General features: G+C 38.1%; 1 protein-coding gene across 6 annotated transcripts in view; it reads left to right on the top strand.

Annotated features, from left to right (window-relative positions):
• The window catches only part of GAS2 (growth arrest specific 2), a 179,955-nt gene that overhangs the window by 83,887 nt on the left and 74,531 nt on the right, over positions 1-21,537 (top strand). For all 6 annotated transcript variants that reach the window (XM_024987320.2, XM_059883029.1, XM_005226733.5 and 3 more), the window contains 2 exon segments: positions 5,238-5,301; positions 19,721-19,862. In XM_024987320.2, coding sequence (XP_024843088.1) covers positions 5,238-5,301; positions 19,721-19,862 — 206 coding nt within the window.

Here is a 21,537-nt window from a genome sequence, read left to right as displayed (position 1 = left end):
TTATAGAATCTAGGTTATAAGATTGAGTCTCTTGCCACATATTTTTGAATAGAGATCTATGTTACTTTTCCCAGAGGGCTTCTGCCTTATACATTTTTTCAAAATGGTTTTGATTATTTTAAAAGAAGCCTCCAGTGATAAAAACCTTTTGCATAAAAATCACCAGTGACTAAGACAGCTTTTATTTGTTTTAAAGAAAATTTGTTGAGAGGAGAAAAGGCAATAGTGATCCTCTCTTCTCATGAATGCATGGGTGCATGCTAAGTCGCTTCAGTCATGTCCAGCTCTTTGCGACCTCATGGACTGTAGCCCACCAGGCTCCTCTATCCATGTGATTCTTCAGTCAAGAATACTGGAGTGAGTTCCCTCTGGAGTCAGTTTCCAGGGGAATTTTCCCAACCCAGTGATCAAACTCACGTCTCCTGTGGCTCCTGCATTGCAGGCAGATTCTTTACTGCTGAGCCACCAGGGAAGAACCCTTCTACTCAAAGCTCAAAGCAAAAGGCCATATTAATGATGTGGCAATAGAATGAAAAACAATTTTTTTTACCATAAGCCTCAGTATAACTAGAAATTTGCTTATATTTTTGAAAAGACAAATCAATAAAATATAAAAAATTAGTAGTACATGCGACAACATAAAGTCTTTAGTTCAAATGCAATATACTAAAAGTTTTCATTCTAATCATCCAGATAAAGATATGCATCCATATATATATAATCAGCTTAGGTAATTTATTGAAAATGGGCTTATCTAAATTATTTTATTCCTAGAAATGGAGGAAAATTGATGGTAAGATGTTTAGTGTTTCATAAAATGACATGCTCTAATATAATTTTTACTTAAGTTTTATACCTAGCAAAAATCCATAATAATAATAGGATATATGCTTTATGTCTGTCTATATATGCCAGCCAAGTTGACCTACTTAACCTTAGATTTGATTAAACTTAGAATTAGCTATTTATGGTACAACATGACAAAATATTCAAAATATACTCATCATAATAACTTTTAAATTATACAGCTTAAATGATCAAAAGCAGGTTTTTTTGTTTTTTTTTTAATTCTGAGGTTTCTTCTGCTTAGTAAGCTGGCTTTCACATGATAGGTGCACAGAAAAAAATGCTTACAGGAAAAAATGTTATTAGTTATTAACATTAATATTAACTAAGCCAAATAAAGATAATCTTTAAGCTAATAATATACAACAAAAAGTAATAATAATGAAGAAAGAAAACTAACTTTGGGAAGTCTTTCCTATCTGCCAAGCACTGGCTAAGAATAACAATGAATAATATTTTGTTTAACTCACACAAAAATATTGCAAGATACACACCATTATTTTCCCTCAGAAAACTGACATTTTATGATCTCCCCAAATGAGGAACTAGTAAATTTTAGAGCTCACAGGCAGAACCAGATTTCTGTGGCTCGAATCCCATGGCCACTATACTCTTTCCATCTGTTCATATAGTCTACAGTGCAAAAACCAAACACAATCACTTCTTTGGTATAATGTAGAACAGGAGACCTGGGTTCGATCCCTGGGTTGGCAAGATCCCCTGGAGAAGGGAATGGCAACCCACGCCAGTATTCTTGCCTGGAGAATCCCACGGACAGAGGAGCCTGGCGGGCCACAGTCCATAGGGTTGCAAAGAATCGGACACAATTGAAGTGCCTTAGCACACAGCACATTGCACAGATGATACTTAAAGACTCTTGAATTTAATTTTATAGAGTAAGGTAAGCATGTTTGCTCTTACAATTGAATAAACATTAACATAATATAAATTCTTGCATTTTCTAAAGATGCTAGGTAAGATTTTAGCCTTTATTCAGCTTAACTGTCACAACCACCATTATAACCACATGACACGGTCATGATCCATGATGGTTATCATCCTTGGTATTTTGGGACATAGTGTTTACTGAGTAACTAACTACTCTGTTCTTGTTATTGTGCTAGGTTATCCCCTCTGCAGATTTAACTCATTCATTGCTTACTATGTATCAAACATGATATTAGTATTTGTGGCCATCATGAACCAAGGCATGATAAGACAATATTATGGGTATGTTTTGAAGCAACTGCTTTATTAAAGATAACATTTCCAAGAAAACTGGGAAGTAAAACATAATCTTTCTATTATCATTTCCCTAAGATATGGTGCTGAGTGAGACATTTGTTCAAGTTTTATAAGCTGGTTATATTAAGGATATAAAAAGGAGAATCATGCCGTTACTTTTCAGTTTTCCAAATTGATTTTCTAATGAGTCCATGATAGAACTGATATTTGAGTGTTGGCATGCAAAAGCTGTTTTACATGGATAGCCGGATATGCAATAGCAATGCATGCTACATACCACATTGTCATATTACCCACATGATTTTTTTCTTCAGAATTAATTATATTTTCCATAGAATATCTCTGTTTATTTCCAATGCTTATAGAGTCCTCCAATTAAGCACAGTAATTTGGTTAAAGGATCATGATCGTTGGGTCAGAGTTGCTTTATGTGATTGGTATTGACTGCTCATGGGCACAGTTTGGTCCATTCACTAATAATTTTCATATTTTGTCACTGTTACCATCGCAAAATGCACGAGATTATATCCAAGTCTCCTGAAGCTTTAACTACTTGCTTCACACAGTTCTCACTGAAGCTGAGTGTGTTAGCAGGGCCTTAAACATCTTCCTCTCCTCAACTTTCATGTACTCCCTTTTCCTATTTGTTATTTTGTACCACTGACAGGGTGGCGATGGCAGTGGTTTAGTCACTAACTTGTGTACGACTCTTGCAACCCCATGGACTGTAGCCTGCCAGGGTCCTCTGTTCATGGGATTCTCCAGGCGAGAGTACTGGAATGGGTTGTCATTTCCTTCTCCAGGGAATCTTCCTGACCCAGGAATCGAACCCAAGTCTTCTGCATTGCAGGCAGATTTTTTACCAGCTGAGCTACAAGGGAAGCCCACTGACAGGATAAAAAGTCCAAATCAGAAGAAACTGATGAACTAGACAGGAAGATTGATTTTCATTTATTTGCTTTTGTTTTGTGATGTTTATTATTGTTCTCTGTTTGAAATTGATTTCCATGTGGTGTTATAGTCCATATGTTTCATTGCACTGAAGTTGATTTAATATATCAAAAGTTGTGTCATTCAGCCAGAGTCATCTAATGGTGCACTTAAATTAGAGGTACTAAATATCTTTTTTAAAAGCCCCTTTAGTTAGAAGTAATATTAGACTTCCCCAACCTGGGTTTTATGACAGTTCACCAAGTGTTAGCTGAAGCTCAAATTTATATTATCAAGAATGGAATTACTCTGTAATTCAGATTTCCCATAATCAGTTCTTTTCAATGAGTATTGCTGATGATATTAGAACATATTTTAAAAGCTTTAAAGATTACATTTTATAGCAAGATAATAATTTTTGCTTGTTTAAAGCCAAGTAAAATCATATACTTTCACAATCTAAGTAAATGTATTTTTCTATTCACCACACAGCCCCAACAAATTCCATTCTGGTGTCAGTGGCAAATATTGCCATTGTCATAGCCTGTGGAGAGAAGAAATTAGATATTTAAGTTGGGGGGGGGATAGAAATAATGCTGGGAAATTAAATTATTATAAAATTGTGTATTTAAGAATTGAAGCAGGGCTTCCTTGGTGGCTCAGTGGTGAAGAGTCCACCAACCAATGCAGGAGACATGGGTTTGATCCCTGATCTGGGAAGACCCCACGTGCTGTGAAGCAACTGAGCCTGTGTGCCAAAGCTATTGAGCTTGTGCTCTAGGTCTCAGGAGCCACAACTACTGGGTCCAAAGGCACAACTGCTGAAATCTGTGCACTTGCTTAAAGCCCATGCTTTGCAACAAGAGAAGCCACTGCAATGAGAAGCCCATGCACTGCAACTGGAGAGTAGCCGCCACTTGCCACAACTAGAGAAAAGCCTGCCCAACAATGAAGATCCAGCACTGCCAAAATAAATAAACAAATAAAAGAATTGAAATAATATTGCTATTTATACTAAAGTTTATCAGTAAGCTACTATTTTCTTTTATCAGTATATTGGGACCCAATGGGCTGTAGCCCATCAGGCTCTTCTGCCCGTTGAATTCTCTAGGCAAGAATCCTGGAGTGGGTAGCCATTCCCTTCTCCAGGGGATCTTCCCAACCCAGAGATTGAACCTGGTTCTCCTGCACTGCAGGCAGACTCTTTACCATCCAAGCCACCAGGGAAGGCTCCCCCTAATCCACAAAAAAAGATGAAGCAATATTGCTATTTTTCTTAAAGTTTATCAATAAACTCGTATTTTCTTTTATCAGGATATTGTGTCTATGTAAAGAGCATTCTCAATACAATCTTTTCCCCCTAATATCTTTGTCTTTATTAGGTATTGTATATAATAACATTAAAAATTTTTTTCTAGTCTGAGTTTAAAAAGAAAAAAAAAAGTATGAGCAACACATACTCCTCCGGTAGCCTCAACAAATGCAAGTATGACTTGTCAGCATTACTGAATGTGTCCAAAGAAACTGGTAAAACAAATTTATTAAGTAATCAGATTATATTAGAAAATAAATAGTATTGCAAAGAACCATCTTCTGATTTGCTCATTTTATGGCCCAAACTGACTGACGGTATATATTTGTACATATTTACAAAATTCAGTCAGTTGAAAGTGTTTCCTTTTAAAATATAATCAAAATAGGAGAAGATATCAAGATTCAGAGAGCTCACCTTACATTATTGTTTGGAGGATAACAAAGGGCTGTGATATGTAATTTTTAATCCTTATTCATTGCATTATTTCTGCTAATATCACTGGTGAAGATAGAGTTAGAAGTTTTAAACAATCTTTGCTTCATAGTCTTCTATTTGCTGTTTTTAAGTATTCATCAACTACTTATATCAGAATTATAACTACATATGTTTTCAATATTCACATACAAATATTGACTAATTGAAGAAAATATTTTCAGAGTGAGATTCCTGAGGCTCATGATTTTTGGTAGGGAAGCTAGGCAAAGAGTTTTGAAAACTGCTTTAGGACTTCAGTAGATCTAAGTGTACTGTGGGACAGGATGGTTTCTGTGAATATCAGAATGAAGACTAGCTCCCTTACTGGGACCCTGAGGTGTGAGGGGGGTGGTCAAGCATGTTCCCCATTGAGCTGCTGTCCAATCCCTTCTATTGTAAAAGTGTCCACCTTCGTCTTCTTTTTCAGTCCTCCACAAGCAACCCAGAGAAGTGTGTCTCTGTTTGCTAGAGCTTGGCCGGATTGCAGCCAGGTAGGTCATACTGCTGCTGCTATGTAAGATGTGGACCCTCTCAGTATCCAGGCAACTCAGAAGCTTGCTGGTTTTTCATTGCTGATATTTAACTTAGGTGTTGAGGAGCAACTTCTTCAAAGATGATCAGTATGAACATCTCGAGAACAACTATTCAAACTAAAAATGGACTACCAATATTCTTCACATCGTGACCTTATTGTCCAACTCACTATGTCTAAACATTTTCTAAATATCTTTTAATTGAGTATATTTTCCTTGCAACTCTTTCTTGGGAAATTGGAGAGGATATTGTACGCGAAGTCGTATGTGGCAATACACTTCCCTTAGTGGAAAGTTGATTCCCATTATTCTCTCTCTGTCTCCCAACTCCTTCACTGCTTTCTTGCTGTTTAGTCTTTAATGATTGTCAGACTCCTCTTTTGTTCCTTTTTCCTCACTTTCCCCATTTAGCAGCCGATCCCTCAGTTCTTTTCAGTCTCTACTCCTGAGTAGATGAATAGGTTTATCAGTTCAGTTCAGTTCAGTCGCTCAGTCGTGTCCTGACTCTCTGCGACCCCATGAATCGCAGCACGCCAGGCCTCCCTGTCCATCACCAACTCCCGGAGTTCACTCAAACTCATGTCCATCGAGTCAGTGATGCCATCCAGCCATCTCATCCTCTGTCGTCCCCTTCTCCTCCTGCCCCCAATCCCTCCCAGCATCAGAGTCTCTTCCAATGAGTTAACTCTTCTCATGAGGTGGCCAAAGTACTGGAGTTTCAGTTTTAGCATTATTCCTTCTAAAGAAATCCCAGGGCTGATCTCCTTCAGAATGGACTGGTTGGATCTCCTTGCAGTCCAAGGGACTCTCAAGAGTCTTCTCCAACACCACAGTTCAAAAGCATCAATTAATAGGTTTATAGTTATCTCCATATTTTGATTGGAAAAAGGCATAGAATATAATCCTGCATATGTAGAGACATCTTTGGAATATTTTTCTTCTAGAAAAGAAAAACCAAAAGTACTTGTAGAAATCATAACCATAGCTAAATAATCAGAGGAAGAGAGTTTATTAGCCCAGCTGACTTGATTTGGTTTCCTTTCATCAAACAAGGCTTCTGACAGTTTTACAGAGCCCAAAGAATTATAAAAGAAGATATAAATATTTGAATAAATCTTGATGCAAGATAAAACTTCAGAATTAATTAGGTGATGTTTTCTCATCCAGTCCAGGATATATTTGTAGTGTTAAGATGAATTAATAAGATAAAGTAAGAGCTTGCTCTCTGTGTTAATTCTCAAAGGGAAAGCTATAAAGAAAATCACGGAAAATAAAATACAAGGTGTGTACATCAGGAAATTACAGCAATGGGCAGAAAACTTGCTGTCAATGAATAGCCCTTTTTTTTTTAATCCAACAGATCAACTGTAATCAGAAGTAATCCCATGTTCTTTAAAACATCATAGTCAACATAATCTTAACAAATTGTTCATAAGGTATGGATTGTACTTTGCCATAGTAATTGGATGAGAGAAGGATTGTTTTTATTTAAAAGCAATTCTAATTAAATAGAAATGAGGCTCCACTCAATAAGAAGTGAAAAAATCAATTTGAGATACTTAGGGATGTCCCTGTTCCCTGCTGTAAGTTTCCCAGCTTTGTTGTGTGACAGCCTCTAGAGAGGGTCCTCTAATCTTCTATCCGCTCAAGCCTCTACTACTCAGGCTTAGTTCATAGTGTCTGACAGTCCTTAGGACCCCACTCTCCTTCTGTCACTATCTTGGGTTCTGAGAGGGAGCAAGACAAAGGTACCTGTTGCTTCTAAGACTCTGCTAAACCACTCCTCCACCATGCTTAATCCTGCTGTCCTGCAGGACAAAGAGCTTTGAGTCAGAGGGCTCAGCCTTGAGTCTTTGGGTTCAGCAGATATCCCTGAGAAAGGTGATCTTACAAAATAGAAGTAGAGTCACAGATGTAGAAAAACTTATAGTTACCAGGGAATAAGGTGGGAGGGATAAATTGGGAGATTGGGACTGACATATATACTCTGAAAAGTGAAAGTGAAGTCTCTCAGTCCTGTCGGACTCTTTGCGACCCCATGGACTATATAGCCTACCAGGCTCCTCTGTCCATGGGATTTTCCAGGCAATAGTACTGGAGTGGATTGTCATTTCCTTCTCCAGGGGATCTTCCCGACCCAGGGATCGAACCTGGGTCTCCTGCATTGTAGACAGGCGCTTTACCGTCTGAGTCACCAGGGAAGTCCCATATATACTCTACTATATATAAAATAGTTATCTAATAAGACAGAGACGGCACTGGTACCCCACTCCAGTACTCTTGCCTGGAAAATCCCATGATGGAGGAGCCTGGTAGGCTGCAGTCCATGGGGTCGCTGGGAGTCGGACACGACTGAGTGACTTCACTTTCACTTTTCACTTTCACGCATTGGAGAAGGAAATGGCAACCCACTCCAGTGTTCTTGCCTGGAGAATCCCAGGGACGGGGGAGCCTGGTGGGCTGCCATCTATGGGGTCACACAGAGTCGGACACGACTGAAGCGACTTAGCAGCCGCAGCAGCTAGTAAGAACCTACTGTACAGCACAGGGAACTCTACTCAATACTCTGTAGTGGCCTATATGGGAAAAAAATCTAAAAAGAATGGAGTTATATATATATATATATAAAACTGATTCACTTTTCTGCATGCCTGAAACTAATGCAACATTGTAAATCAACTATATTCCAATAACAAGTTCAAAAAATATAAGAGGGAGGAAGACACACAAAGTAGAATCTCAGTAAATGAGCTGCTAGCCCTGAAATGCTAGAGGAAAAGAGAGGTTGTCTAGAGTTCCTATGTATTAGATTAGGCAGAAAACTTTTTTGTGTACTTGTTTATTTTAATTATATCATTAGAATATTCTGAAATGGCACATTCCATTTTGTTACTTTGATAACCTAAATATGTGGGTCAAATAGGCCTGACTCTGAAAGTTGTTATAGGGGTAAAACAAATAACTGAGAAAAGAAGAGAGGCTACAGGCAAAGGAGAAAAGGAAAGATATACCCATTTGAATGCAGAGTTCCAAAGAATAGCAAGGAGAGATAAGAAAGCCTTCCTCAGTGATCAATGCAAAGAAATAGAGGAAAATCATAGAATGGGAAAGACTAGAGATCTCTTCAAGAAAATTAGAGATACCAAGGGAACATTTCATGCAAAGATGGGCAAAATGAAGGAGAAAAATGGCATGGACCTAATAGAAGCAGAAGATATTAAGAGGAGGTGGCAAGAATACATGGAAGAACTATACAAAAAAGATATTCATGACCCAGATAATCACGATGGTATGGTCACTCACTTAGAGCCAGACATCCTATAGTGTGAAGTCAAGTGAGTCTTAGGAAGCATCACTACAAACAAAGCTAATGGAGGTAATGGAATTCCAGTTGAGCTATTTCAAATCCTAAAAGATGATGCTGTGAAAGAGCTGCACTCAATGTGCCAGCACATTTGGAAAACTCAGCAGTGGCCACAGGACTGGAAAAGCGCAGTTTTCATTCCAATACCAAAGAAGGGCAATGCCAAAGAATGTTCAAAGTACCACACAATTGTACTCATCTCATGCTAGCAAAGTAAAGCTCAAAATTATCCAAGCCAGTGTTCAACAGTACGTGACCTGTGAACTTCCAGATGTTCAAGCTGGATTTAGAAAAGGCAGAGGAACCAGAGATCAAATTGCCAACATCCGTTGGATCATTGAAAAAGCAAGAGAATTCCAGAAAAACACTTACTTCTGCTTTCTTGACTATACCAAAGCCTTTGACTGTGCAGATCACAGCAAACTGTGGACAATTCTTCAAGAGATGGGACTACCAGACCACCTTACCTGCCTCCTGAGAAATCTGTATGCAGGTCAAGAAGCAACAGTTAGAACCGGATATGGAACAGCAGACTGGTTCCAAATTGGGAAAGGAGTATAGTGTCATATACGTCAAGGCTGTATATTGTCACCCTGCTTATTTAACTTATATGCAGAATACATCATGCAAAATGCTGAACTGGGTGAAGCACAAACTGGAATCAAGATTGCCAGGAGAAATATCAGTAACCTCAGATATGCAGGTGATACCACCCCATGGCAGAAAATGAAGATGAACTAAAGAGCCTCTTAATGAAAGTGAAAAGCTGGCTTAAAATTCAACATTCAAAAAACTAAGATCATGGCATCCCATCCCATCACTCTATGGTAAATAGATGGGGAAACAATGGAAACAGTGACAGATTTTATTTGGTATTGGGGGCGGGGGCTCAAAAATCACTGCAGATGGTAACTGCAGCCATGAAATTAAAAGATGCTTGCTCCTTGAAAAAAGATCTATGACCAACCTAGACAGCATTTTAAAAAGCAGAGACATTACTTTGCTGACAAAGGTCTGTCTAGTCAAAGCTATGGCTTTTCCAGTAGTTGTGTATGGATGACTTGGACTATAAAGAAAGCTGAGCACCAAAGAATTGATGCTTTTGAACTGTGGTGTTGGAGAAGACTCTTGAGAGTCCGTTGGACTGCAATCAAACCAGTCAGTCCATCCTACAGGAAATCAGTCCTGAATATTCATTTGAAGGACTGATGCTGAAGCTGAAACTCCAATACTTCGGCCACCTGATGCAAAGAACTGACTCCTTGGAAAAGACCCTCATGCTGGGAGAGGTTGAAGGCAGGAGGATAAGGGGATGACAGACGATGAGATGGTTGGATGGCATCACTTGCCTTCATGGACATGAGTTGGAGCAAGGTCTAGTAGTTGGTGATGGATAGGGAAGCCTGATGTGCTGCAGTTCATGGGGCTGCAAAGAGTTGGACATGACTGAGCAACTGAACTGACAGAGGTAAAAAGAAGGAGGACCGCTTTCTGCAGAATTAGCTGGGAGTTTTCATTTTCCTGCTGTTTAGTGTACATCATTTACTTATTTTCTGGATTCACTTTTTGAATTTATGCTATTAACTGAATACTCTGTTAGGAATCCTGCTGAACTAAACATTTTTAGTATGATCGAGTCACCAAAGGAAAAGTTTGCCACCCAATGACAAAATCCCGTTAGAAATCACTTTTCCTCTAGCTCTGAGTGTGGCGTGAAAAATCCCTCGCCATAGTATTTAAAACAACATCTTGGTTAAGGAAAGGGAATCATAATGGCCTGGTCAATTTGAAGGTGAAGTGTTTTGTGTATGCTTTTCCTCAAATATTTTAAAATTGAGATTTTGGGTTGCTCCATTTATTTTTTAAAGCCATGTTATCGGTATATGATTAACATACAATAAGCTGTACATATTTAAAGTAAACAACTTGATGAGTTTGGTTGTAAGTATACATCTATGAAACTATCATCACAATCTATGCCATAAATGTAGTATCACCTCCAAAAGTTTCCTCTGCCTTTATTATTATTATGTTCATTATCATTATTATTTACAAGAATGGGTGGCTACATTTCTAACCACACTAATGACCATGTGTACTAGTAAAAGCAGAGATTATTCGCATTATAAAAACTTTACTAATTTCACAAAGCAGCGATCGAAGGATTAAGACAACACATTACAGTGTTCAATTTGTAAATTTTGTTTTTTATCTTCCTTACCTACTTGAGTGCTATGAAATACTGTACACATACCATGAAAAAGAGAAAATAGGCTGAGAGATTATTCAGGTTGTTATTTTGTATGCAGCATAAAGTTAAACAGCTGAATACCCAAATGGATAGAATGAACATTTAAGTATAAATGTCTGTGTAAATTTCTCTTTGGACACATTTGAAGATTTTATTAAAATCTTAGTGGAAGTTCAATTGTACTTCAAAAACAGTCACCCAGTACACCCAAACAACACTAGCTTAGTCCTGTGTTGAAGCATAATAGTTGAAGGAAAAAAAAAAGGGAAATTCATCATTCTCATCTTATTTTGGCCAAAATTTTTGTTTTGACATAGTAAACCTTTATCTAGATTATTGTATGGGTGCTTCCTTCCCCTTTTACTTTTCCATGATGTTGAATTAGGACAGCATTATTGAATTAAGATAGCATTAACCAAAACTAGAAGTGATGTTTGGAGAGCTCTCAAGAATCACATTAATTTGTACACACAACAGATGCAGTTTGACCCTGACAAAATCCCAACACAAAGTTGCGAATTTTGTGTTTTTTCTACTGATAGATAATGATTTTTTATGTTTGATCCTAAATATTTATTTCTCAGGATTACATAAATGTCATTTTAAAAGCATCAACATCACTTCAGAAATGATTAACTAAAAGTTTCTAATTCTCTGCCATATTCCTTGCCTGGGAACCCTCTGTGAAGCTCTCTTGAGAGCTGTGGGCTTCTCTGAGTTCTGAAATGGGAGAATGAGACCACTTATTTTTGCTCTCATGGGTAAAACTTCCCTTTATTTTTCAACTACAAAGAGGTATCATCACTGTGAAATCCCTCCATTAATATTTCAGAAACCATGTCAGTTTCTGTGTCTAAAATATGCATGTTTGCCTTCTGCAAAGTAAAACACTCAGCAAAAATAGGTCAGTAAAACCTCAAAAATCTGTTTAATGAGAGTGTTTTGATATTCATTATTTTAAAAAAATTACTAAGAATTCAGCCTTTTTTTAAGACTGAAAAATTAAGATTAGCTTTATGATAAAAGTAAAAAAGAACTTTTGTTAATTTTGTTTGGGGCTACTATTATAAATAGTCAACATCAGAGGGAAGCTTTTTATTTTTATTTTTGAGTGCTTCATTTTGAACAAAATTTATGACTGTTTAAAAGAAATATACTTTGTGAATATTTCCTCCTATTTTAATTTGTGACATAATGAAATGTTACTTAAAAGAAAATATTCTTACACCGGGGTTATTAGTTAACTCATCCTATTTAAAGAACTTGACTCTTACTGCTAAGAATAAAATTTATTTTCATTTGAGTGAAACTTCCATCCAGACTTTAAAGCAGAATAAAAATGGGGCAAAAACTATCTTGCAAGAATCTTTAAGTGATCTGTTATATGCCTTAAGAAAGGGGAATGTCTAAACTTTATCCCTCCAGATCTAATCGGAGAAGGAAATGGCAACCCACTCCAGTATTCTTGCCTGGAGAATCCTGTGGACAGAGGAGCGTGGTGGGCTGCTGTCCATGGGGCCGCATGGAATCGGATATGACTGAAGCGACTTAGCATGCGTGCATGCGTTGGAGAAGGAAATGGCAACCCACTCCAGTGTTCTTGCCTGGAGAATCCCAGGGACGGAAGAGCCTAGTGGACTGCTGTCTATGGGGTCACACAGAGTCGGACACGACTGAAGCGATTTAGCAGCAGCAGCAGCCAGGTCTAATAAAATAGACCCCAGATGTGTTTTCTTTGAAAATTATCATCTAGTAAATAGTTTGAGTAAATTTTCTAGTTCAGGGCTTAGTTTGGGGGCTCAATTATTTCATCTAGACCAATCTCAAAAGGTATATCCTATGTCAGAAAAATGTAAAGTCTATGCCTAAGATCTCATCATGAAGTTATTAACCACAAGACCCTTTCCCTAGCACTTTTTTTAATGAGACCAAAAATGATAATACGACACTGCCCTTTCAGTATATTCCCTACTTTCATGTCACTGGGGTATACAAAGATTTGCTTTTAGCAGATCCAACCTTCTTGCTGTCTTTTGTTGACCCTTATTCAGTGTGAAAGCAACAGTTGCTCCTTCCCCTACAAGGCTGTGAAATCTTATAGTTGGGCAAGAATAGACAACAGTGAAAGTGAGAGTGGAAGACACTCAGTCTTGTCTGACTCTTGCGACCCCAAGGACTGACTATACAGTAAATGGAATTCTCCAGACCAGAATACCCAGGTGGGTAACCTTTCCCTTCTTCATGGGAGCTTCCTAAATCAGGGATCGAACCCAGGTCTCCCTCATTGCAGGCAGACTCTTTACCAGCTGAGCCACAAGGGAACCTCTAGACAATAGTAGTTGACCCTTATTCAGTTTGAAAGTAACATTTGCTCCTTCTCCTACAGAGCTTTGAGATCTTGTAGTTGAATGAGAATAGGCAACAGTGTACATTTTTGAAAACCTTTAGACAAAATCAAAATGTAGCATGGGATAGGGTTAATCATGGAAACCAGAGTGAAGCAGCTTTTTGGAGAGCCAAAAAAAGACCTTTTAGTGACTAAGTTGGCTTCAGGTGCAGGGGAATTTCATGATTTACAGCCTGTTGACATCTCCAGACAGACAGGAAGCCAATGAGTCGTACTTAAGTGTGTATTTCAGGATTGGCTGACTGTACCTTATACAGCTTGAAGTATTCAAAAGCCAGTATAAGCAGAGATTTGGGGCTTAGTGCTGATTTTCTATGTTCAGTGGCATAGCTAATTTTCAGCATTCCCAGATAAAGAAAAATCTCCAGGGCACAGTTTTCCATGTGTGGTGGTGTTTTCTACTTCATTGAAACTTTGTTTTGTTTTGGACATGGAGTGGAACCTGTTGGTACTTTAATAACATTTTTCATATTATTTCATTTTATTAAAATATTAAAAGGAAAAAAAAATTGTTCAACCCAACCAACCTGTTTCTAAAAGGTGGCATGAATCCACCTACAATTACAAATGAAATCGTATTTTCCAATTGACCTAATTTATATTTTCCAATATGATGTTTTCACTTATGATTGACTTTTAATTGGCTGTGAATTCTAGAGTGTTAAATTCCTCTAGCATCACTGCCCAGTTTATGTTATTCTCTTAAGAACATTAAATATAACAAAATGTTATACCTTGTTGGAACTAAGAATTTAAATAAGTCTAGAGGGATTAAAAAAGATTGCCTGTTGAAGTTCATCCAGTGAGTTAGTAGCAAAAATTAATTTATAACTTCTGCTATGCTTCAGCACTGAGATATTCCTGCTATCCCACAATTCTGAGAAAATTAATTTAAAGGAAGCCTATGTGAGTTTTTGAACTGTGGTGTTGGAGAAGACTCTTGAGAGTCCCTTGGACTGCAAGGAGATTCAGCCAGTCCATCCTAAAGGAAATCAGTCCTGGGTGTTCATTGGAAGAACTGATGTTGAAGCTGAAACTTCAGTATTTTGGCCACCTGATGCTAAGAGCTGACTCATTTGAAAAGACCCTGATGCTGGGAAAGATTGAGGGCAGGAGGAGAAGGGGACGACAGGGGATAAGATGGTTGGATGGCATCACTGACTCAATGGACATGGGTTTGGGTGGACTCTGGGAGTTGGTGATGGACAGGGAGGCCTGGCGTGCTGCAGTCCATGGGGTCATAAAGAGTCGGACACGACTGAGTGACTGAACTGAACTGATGTGAGTTTTTGGTAAAGGATACAAACAATAGTAACATAACAATATTGTAAATTTAAAAAATATTCACAATCTAAAAGCTGAAAGTTATGTTTTATGCAATGGTAATTTTAGGATTTCATGGCTGGGAGACAACATCTCAAGTGACTCTGAGAGAAGTGCTCCAAGGAGGCATGGGGAGGAGCCAGGTTATATATAAGTTTTACCCCAAAGGGCAAGTAGTCTGAACATCATGGGCTTACCGGTGGCCCATGGTAAAGATCCCGTCTGCCAGTGCAGGAGATGTAGGAGACACGGGTTCAGTCCCTGGTTCAGGAGGAGGGCATGGCAGCCTACTCCAGGATTCTTGTCTTGAGAATCCCATAGAGAGAGGAGTCTGATGAGTTAACTGCCCATAGGGTCGCAAAGAATCTGACATGACTGAAGTGACTTAGCACACACCCACAGTCTGAACATAAAACGATTGTTTTTAATTAAAGGAAGCCAGATATCTCAGGTTAAGGAATTTAGTGTTTTTCTTTTTTATGGGACGATGCAAAAGTCTGGGCTCACTGAAATCATGCCTTTCACATGCATCGCAGCTATCTAGGGCCAGTATCCTGTTTTTCACGTCCTGAACTTCCTTGGGGTTTCAGTCTAATGGCTGTTGGCGCACAGGTAATCCTTTCCTTCCTGAGTGCCCTTAGGGCTCAGGAGCTCATATTAAAGAACTAGAATTGCTGATGATTGTGACATCCATGTTTACTGATACAGCAGGAATATCCCATTTCTCATAAAAAACAAAACTACATCTTAATTATGAGACTTTCATTATATCATTGGATGGCATAATATATTAAAAAAAACTTAAAACTTCAGCAAAAGGACCTCAATGTTGCAGTTTCCTGGTTTGCAAGCTTTGATACATCAGTTATCAATAGCCATTTCAGAGGTGGTGCCCTGTGTCAGACACTGTACTGGGTATGTAATGGATACTGTTTTTATTCCTTCTAACTGTATTGAAACACAGGAATTAGAATTTTCACTTTTTAGTGAAATAAAACGGAGACTCATAAATGATGTATATCAAGATGCCCCAGTGGTCCAGACACATGGAAGACATTCAGTTTGCAGTTATTCTTTTAACTTTCCTCTTCCTCCCTCCTTCCTGCCTCCCCCCTCTCTCCCCCTCTTCTGCTACATCTTAAGGTGATTTGCTAAATGTAAAGAGTAGGTTAATGGCACAGTTATCTCAAGTCTGCCTCAGGGAAGAATGATACCCAGATCTCTAAGTGAATATTGTTGGTACTTGTCAACTGTATGAGACACTGGGTTGAGTAAAATGTAATTAGTGAGCTCTAGAAAGTTAAAAATGTATTTTAGTTTTGAATAAGGTTTAAAGTCTTCTAGAAGAACACTTTTTAGGGGTAAGGTACCTATTTAAATTTAATGTTGATATGTTTTATTAAAGTGATACACATTTAAAGATCCAAAACAATGAACTCTGATTCATCTCTGGAACCTGAACACATTGCTATAGGAGGATCCAGAGTTTTTTCCCCATTCAGACAGTAGCTATTAAGTACCTATTGTGAGCCAGGATTCGTACGACCTGCTGAGGTGGCTGTGAATCAGACAGTGGTCTCTACTGTTACAGAATGTGCAGTCAATTGCATGTTTCTACAAACGTCCTATTAACTGGCTAATCTGTTTAAAAGGTTTGAAATGTGATAGCGCCTAAAGTCTTTTCGCTAATGATTTATGTAACTAAAAATTACTCTGTTCACTAGAAGCAGTTATCAAAACAGCAATTATTATTTGAGTTGTGCCAGTTTAAACTGTTTTGTACCAAATTCTGGTATGTTTTCCAGCTCTCAAAGAGCACTTGACGCGTATGTAATGTCAGTTAAATGAACAAACCATTAGAACGGGAGAGTGATAATCTAAACTTTTACATTTAACAGTGTTTTTTTAATGTACTATTCAGTCATGCTAAGGTACGGGACATATTACCAACGTATTTATTCTCTCTCTATAGATTATTTACTTTGTAGGCAATCCATAGCCTATTTTTTTTAATTGCCAAGTTACTTTTTCCTCTTCTTTTTAACATGTGATCACCTGATTAAAATATCGGAGAAAACCTGAAGTCAAAAAACCTGTATCGTGTCTTTGTCCTTTTCCTAGCTAGTTCTGTATTTTCTCTGGGTCTGTTTTATTTATTCTATAAAACTGAAAGGATATAACTACATGAACTCAAAGATCCTCTAGAATTATCTTTGGTCTCCCCCACCTAGGCATTATAATATACAATTGATATGTATTGAGGAAATCAAATCAATTTCACATTTACTCTAAGGAAAATATGATTAGGAGAGAGGTGAATGCTATTAACAACTATATCTCTGTCTTTAAACTGCTGTGACATTTATAATTTACGGCATATAATTTTACCATATTGTCATTTTAAATTATTTTTTTTCTCTGTATTCATTTTCTTTCTCGCTAACACTATAAATGCTTTCATTATGTTGTTCCTAAGAGGATAATTGATGATGCTATGTAACCCATTCTACATTATTCTGAGTCCATAAAGGTATACAATTAACAGTGAATTTCTTCTCTATAAATTCATTTAAGAACTTTTATTTGGAAAGTTTGCTGTTTTCCACTTGACTCTGACTTTATTTCCATCATTAAAAAATTTATATTCAAAATAGGAGTTCAGTTATAGCACTAATATCATTAAAGCTAATAAATCTGAAATTTGAAGACAAAATTAACATGGTAATTCATGTTATTGACTCATCAATGTACTACATGGAGTCTTTTAATTTATTTTTGTAGGTTCTTATGAGTCTGTTCATATATATTTTCATATATAGCTGTAACTAACTTAATTACAATGACATCTGCATTTTTTTAATACCAGATGGACCTTTGTACATGAAAGTCTGGCCTTAATTTTGGTGTTTTCTCTTGGATCTTTTGGTCTGATTTCAGCCATGACTTTAAACAGACATAAGCATCCCCTTAGCCCATCCCTGCTCTTTGTATTTATAGTGTTGGAAGCTCTGACTGTGGCCTTCATTGTTACTTTCTGTGATGTACATATTGTCCTGCAAGATTGTATACTGACCCATGCAGTATTTCCTGATTCAACTGTGTATACTCTGCAGTCTAAGAGAGACTGCAGCAAATTTGGAGCAGGCCTATTTTCTGGTTTGTGGATTTTGTTCTTGTCAGGAATCTTGAAGGTGTTTTGTTATGGTGAAACAGTGGAGCTGGTCGTGGCTTCTGTGTATGTGTGCTCAGTGCTCAGTTGCGTCCAGCTCTTTGCAACCCCAGGGACTGTAGCCCGCCAGGCTCCTCTGTCTATGGGGTTTTCCAGGCAAGAATACTGGAGTGGTTTGCCATTTCCTTCTCCAGAGGACCTTCCTAACCCAGGGATTGAAACCCATGTCTGCTGCATCTCCTGCATTGGCAGGCAGATTCTTCATCATTGTGCCACCTGGGAAGCCCCTTGGCTGCTGTAGGAGCCCTTCTTTTCTGCAGATTCATCATCTATGACACACACTCACTGATGTATAGGCTGTCACCTGAAGAGTATGTATTAGCTGCTATCAGCCTCTACTTGGATATCCTCAACCTCTTTTACACGTTTCCAAGTTTTGGAAGCAATTAATAGAAAGTGATTGAAAGCACTATATAGAAACTGATTCATTAAGTACTAAATTTTGAGATATAATTAACTATTAAATACTTTTAAGATTTTATTTATATGCTGTATACTATATTATAAAGTATAAATCTCCTTTTACTATTAACAGATTTTAACCTCATTTAGAAAAGAAAAAGTATAGAAGATAAATTCCAGAGAATTATTTAGTGTTGCAATAAAATTATGTTAAAATGTTAATGACATTTCATTATAAAATGATGTATTGAGAATTAAAAATCTACTCAACAGATATTTTGACTTAAAATTTAACACTTTTGGTTTTCTAGAGTATAGGTTTCCTCTAAAAATTATAGCAGTATGCCAGTGACTAACAAAACTTTGGCAAATTCTTGACTACAGTCGTTTCCTAGGGTGCCTTAACAAAGTACCACAGATTGTGTGGCTTAAATAGAAATTTCTTTTCTTATAGTTCTGAGGTCAAGGTATCAGCAGGGTTGGTTTCTTCTGAGGTGCCTCTTTTGGCTGGTAGATGGTCATGTCCCTATATCTTCACATGGACATCTCTCTGTATTGTCTGTGTCCAAATTTCCTCTTCTTATAAAGATACCAGACATATTGGAATAGGCCCCACCCTAATGACCACATTTTATGTTAATTACCTCCTTGTAAAGATTCTATTTCCAAATACAGTCATATTCAGAGGTACTAGAAGTTAGGACTTTACACTGGGCTTAATGTTTGTGTCCCCCCAAATAGTTCGTTGAAACCTAATGCCTGCTATGATGATATGAGGAAGCAGGGCTTTGGGGATGAGGACAGAGTTCTCATGAGTGGGATTAGTGCTCTTATAAAAGAGACTCCACAGAGACCCCTTACCCTTTCTGCCACACAAGGTGACAGCGAAAAGACACAGCTATGAACCAGGAGTGCTTCCAAGATGGTGCGGTGCTGAAGAATCTGCCTGCAGTGCAGGGACTGTAAGAGATATGGGTTTGAGCCCTGGGTTGGGAAGATACCCTAGAGGAGGAAATGGCTACCCACTCCGGTATTCTTGCCTGGAAAACTCCATGGACAGAGGAGCCAGGCAGGCTACAGTCCACGGGGTCACAAAAGAGACACAACTAAGCAACTGAGGACACTGAGCACGTATACCTGTAAACATGTAAACATATATGTGTGTGTATATATATGTATGTATATTTATGTATGTGTATGTATGTATGTATGTATATATATAAAAATTTTCTTCCTGCTTAAAAGGGTTACAATTTAAGTACCTACCAGAATGCCAGAAAAAAATTAATGTTATTTTGAAAAGTTAGCAGTTTGGTCTTGTGGTGTTCATAATTGAATGTATGTCAAGTGCATCATTATTATAAGTTATGCATGTTTACTTGTCTGGTGTCTTTTAAAAAGGTATGGTGTGGAGCCTCCTGGTTTGATAAAATTGGAAAAAGAGATAGAACAAGAAGAAACACTCTCTGCCCCTTCTCCTTCACCTTCTCCTTCTTCAAAGTCTTCTGGAAAAAAGAGTACAGGAAACTTATTGGATGATGCAGTAAGTAAAATTCATCGGGTTTCTTACCAGTACTTGCTCCTTTTTGAACTTCAGAACTCATTCTATTCAGTCTCCTCTCTGTCTCACCTCTACCTATTCCAATGTTACTGCAATTTCTTTTAGAGTCCTATGAGAAAATTTATATCCTGCAATTTGTTTCAAGACTCAAAACTGAGCCACTTATCTTATTTAAAGTACAGCATCACTTAATTCTGCTGAGTAGTACCTTAAATTTTAGGATAGTAAGTCCAGCTCCTGAAAATTGTCTTTGAAAACACTTAAGCCTTGATACTATTGGTTCCTGCTCCCTTATTCATTGATAAGAAGTCTGAAGGCGTGGGATCTTAAGGACTGTTAAAGAAGGAAAGGCAAAATGCAATGGAGAAGACAACTGTCCTTTACTGACTCTGCACCAGGGTGGGAGGTGGTCTGCCACTGTTCTTCAGGTGATCTTGTTAGGCAGGTTTTTTATTGAGGAATCTGAGACTTGAATTACCTGCTGAGAGGAAGAGAGAAGCTTAGATTGCAACCCTATTTTGTCTAACTCTCTGAGGTCACCCTCCCTCTACTTAACAGAGTCCTTGAGTCACCATTGTTGGCAGATTAGGAAATATTTTCATTACCTCCTCATACAGAAAACAGATTCTGGGTGTAACAGTAAACAGGATGAAGTAAAATTCCCTGGCTACTTCTGTTGTCTCTTAAGTCGTTCTTGGTCTTTAGTGGTGTGTCTGATTACATGTATGCATTTACTTCTCAGCACATTTGTTTGGAGTGTGAATGTCAGAACTGCCTCTGGGTTTTGTGAAAAATGGAAACCTTGGGGATGTTAGACTGAAGTATGTCTCACATACACGGATAAGATCCTTTGGTACAATATGTACAGTATGTCTCACATACACGGGGAGAGTTCTTAGAAGCTAGCACCAACCATGATGCCCTTTATGAGGAGTAGGCAGAACTGAAAAGGACAGCTGGCTCTTAGCTGAGAGTTTCTTTCCCTCGGGCCTGAACTGAAAAGATCTGGGGAAATGACTGATTGGTGCTGTTGGATATAGAAAGATTCCCCCACCTTTTATTCTCTTTTGTGTGACACTATAACCTATATTGCATATTTAGATGAACAGAAATATAACAATTTGTCTGACAGATTGAGAATTCCCATTTCTGCTAAGGGCAGCACATTATACACTTAGCCCATCAAGTTATCTTATCCGATACCAGTTTAATTTAGTTTTCCTATGTTCAGTCCACTCAGAAATGAAAGGATAGGCAGGGCACTTCAATATAATTCAGTCGTGTCTGACTCTGTGCGACCCCATAGACGGCAGCCCACCAGGCTCCCCCGTCCCTGGGATTCTCCAGGCAAGAACGCTGGAGTGGGTTGCCATTTCCTTCTCCAATGCATGAAAGTGAAAGGTGAAAATGAAGTCGCTCAGTCATGTCCAACTCTTAGCAACCCCATGGACTGCGGCCCACCAGGGTCCTCTGTCCATGGGATTTTCCAGGCAAGAGTACTGGAGTGGGGTGCCATTGCCTTCTCTGATAATGCACCTAAAAGGATGTTAAAATCACAGGAATGTTTTTAAAGATCAGTCACATGCCTTGCATCCTACTATTCCATTTTTATTTTGTAAGGTAGTTGAGTAACTTGGTATTAATAGTATGTAATGGC

Source organism: Bos taurus, chromosome 29, assembly GCF_002263795.3.
Source record: "Bos taurus isolate L1 Dominette 01449 registration number 42190680 breed Hereford chromosome 29, ARS-UCD2.0, whole genome shotgun sequence".
NCBI lineage: Eukaryota > Metazoa > Chordata > Mammalia > Artiodactyla > Bovidae > Bos > Bos taurus.
This window is presented reverse-complemented; position numbering and strand designations above follow the sequence as displayed.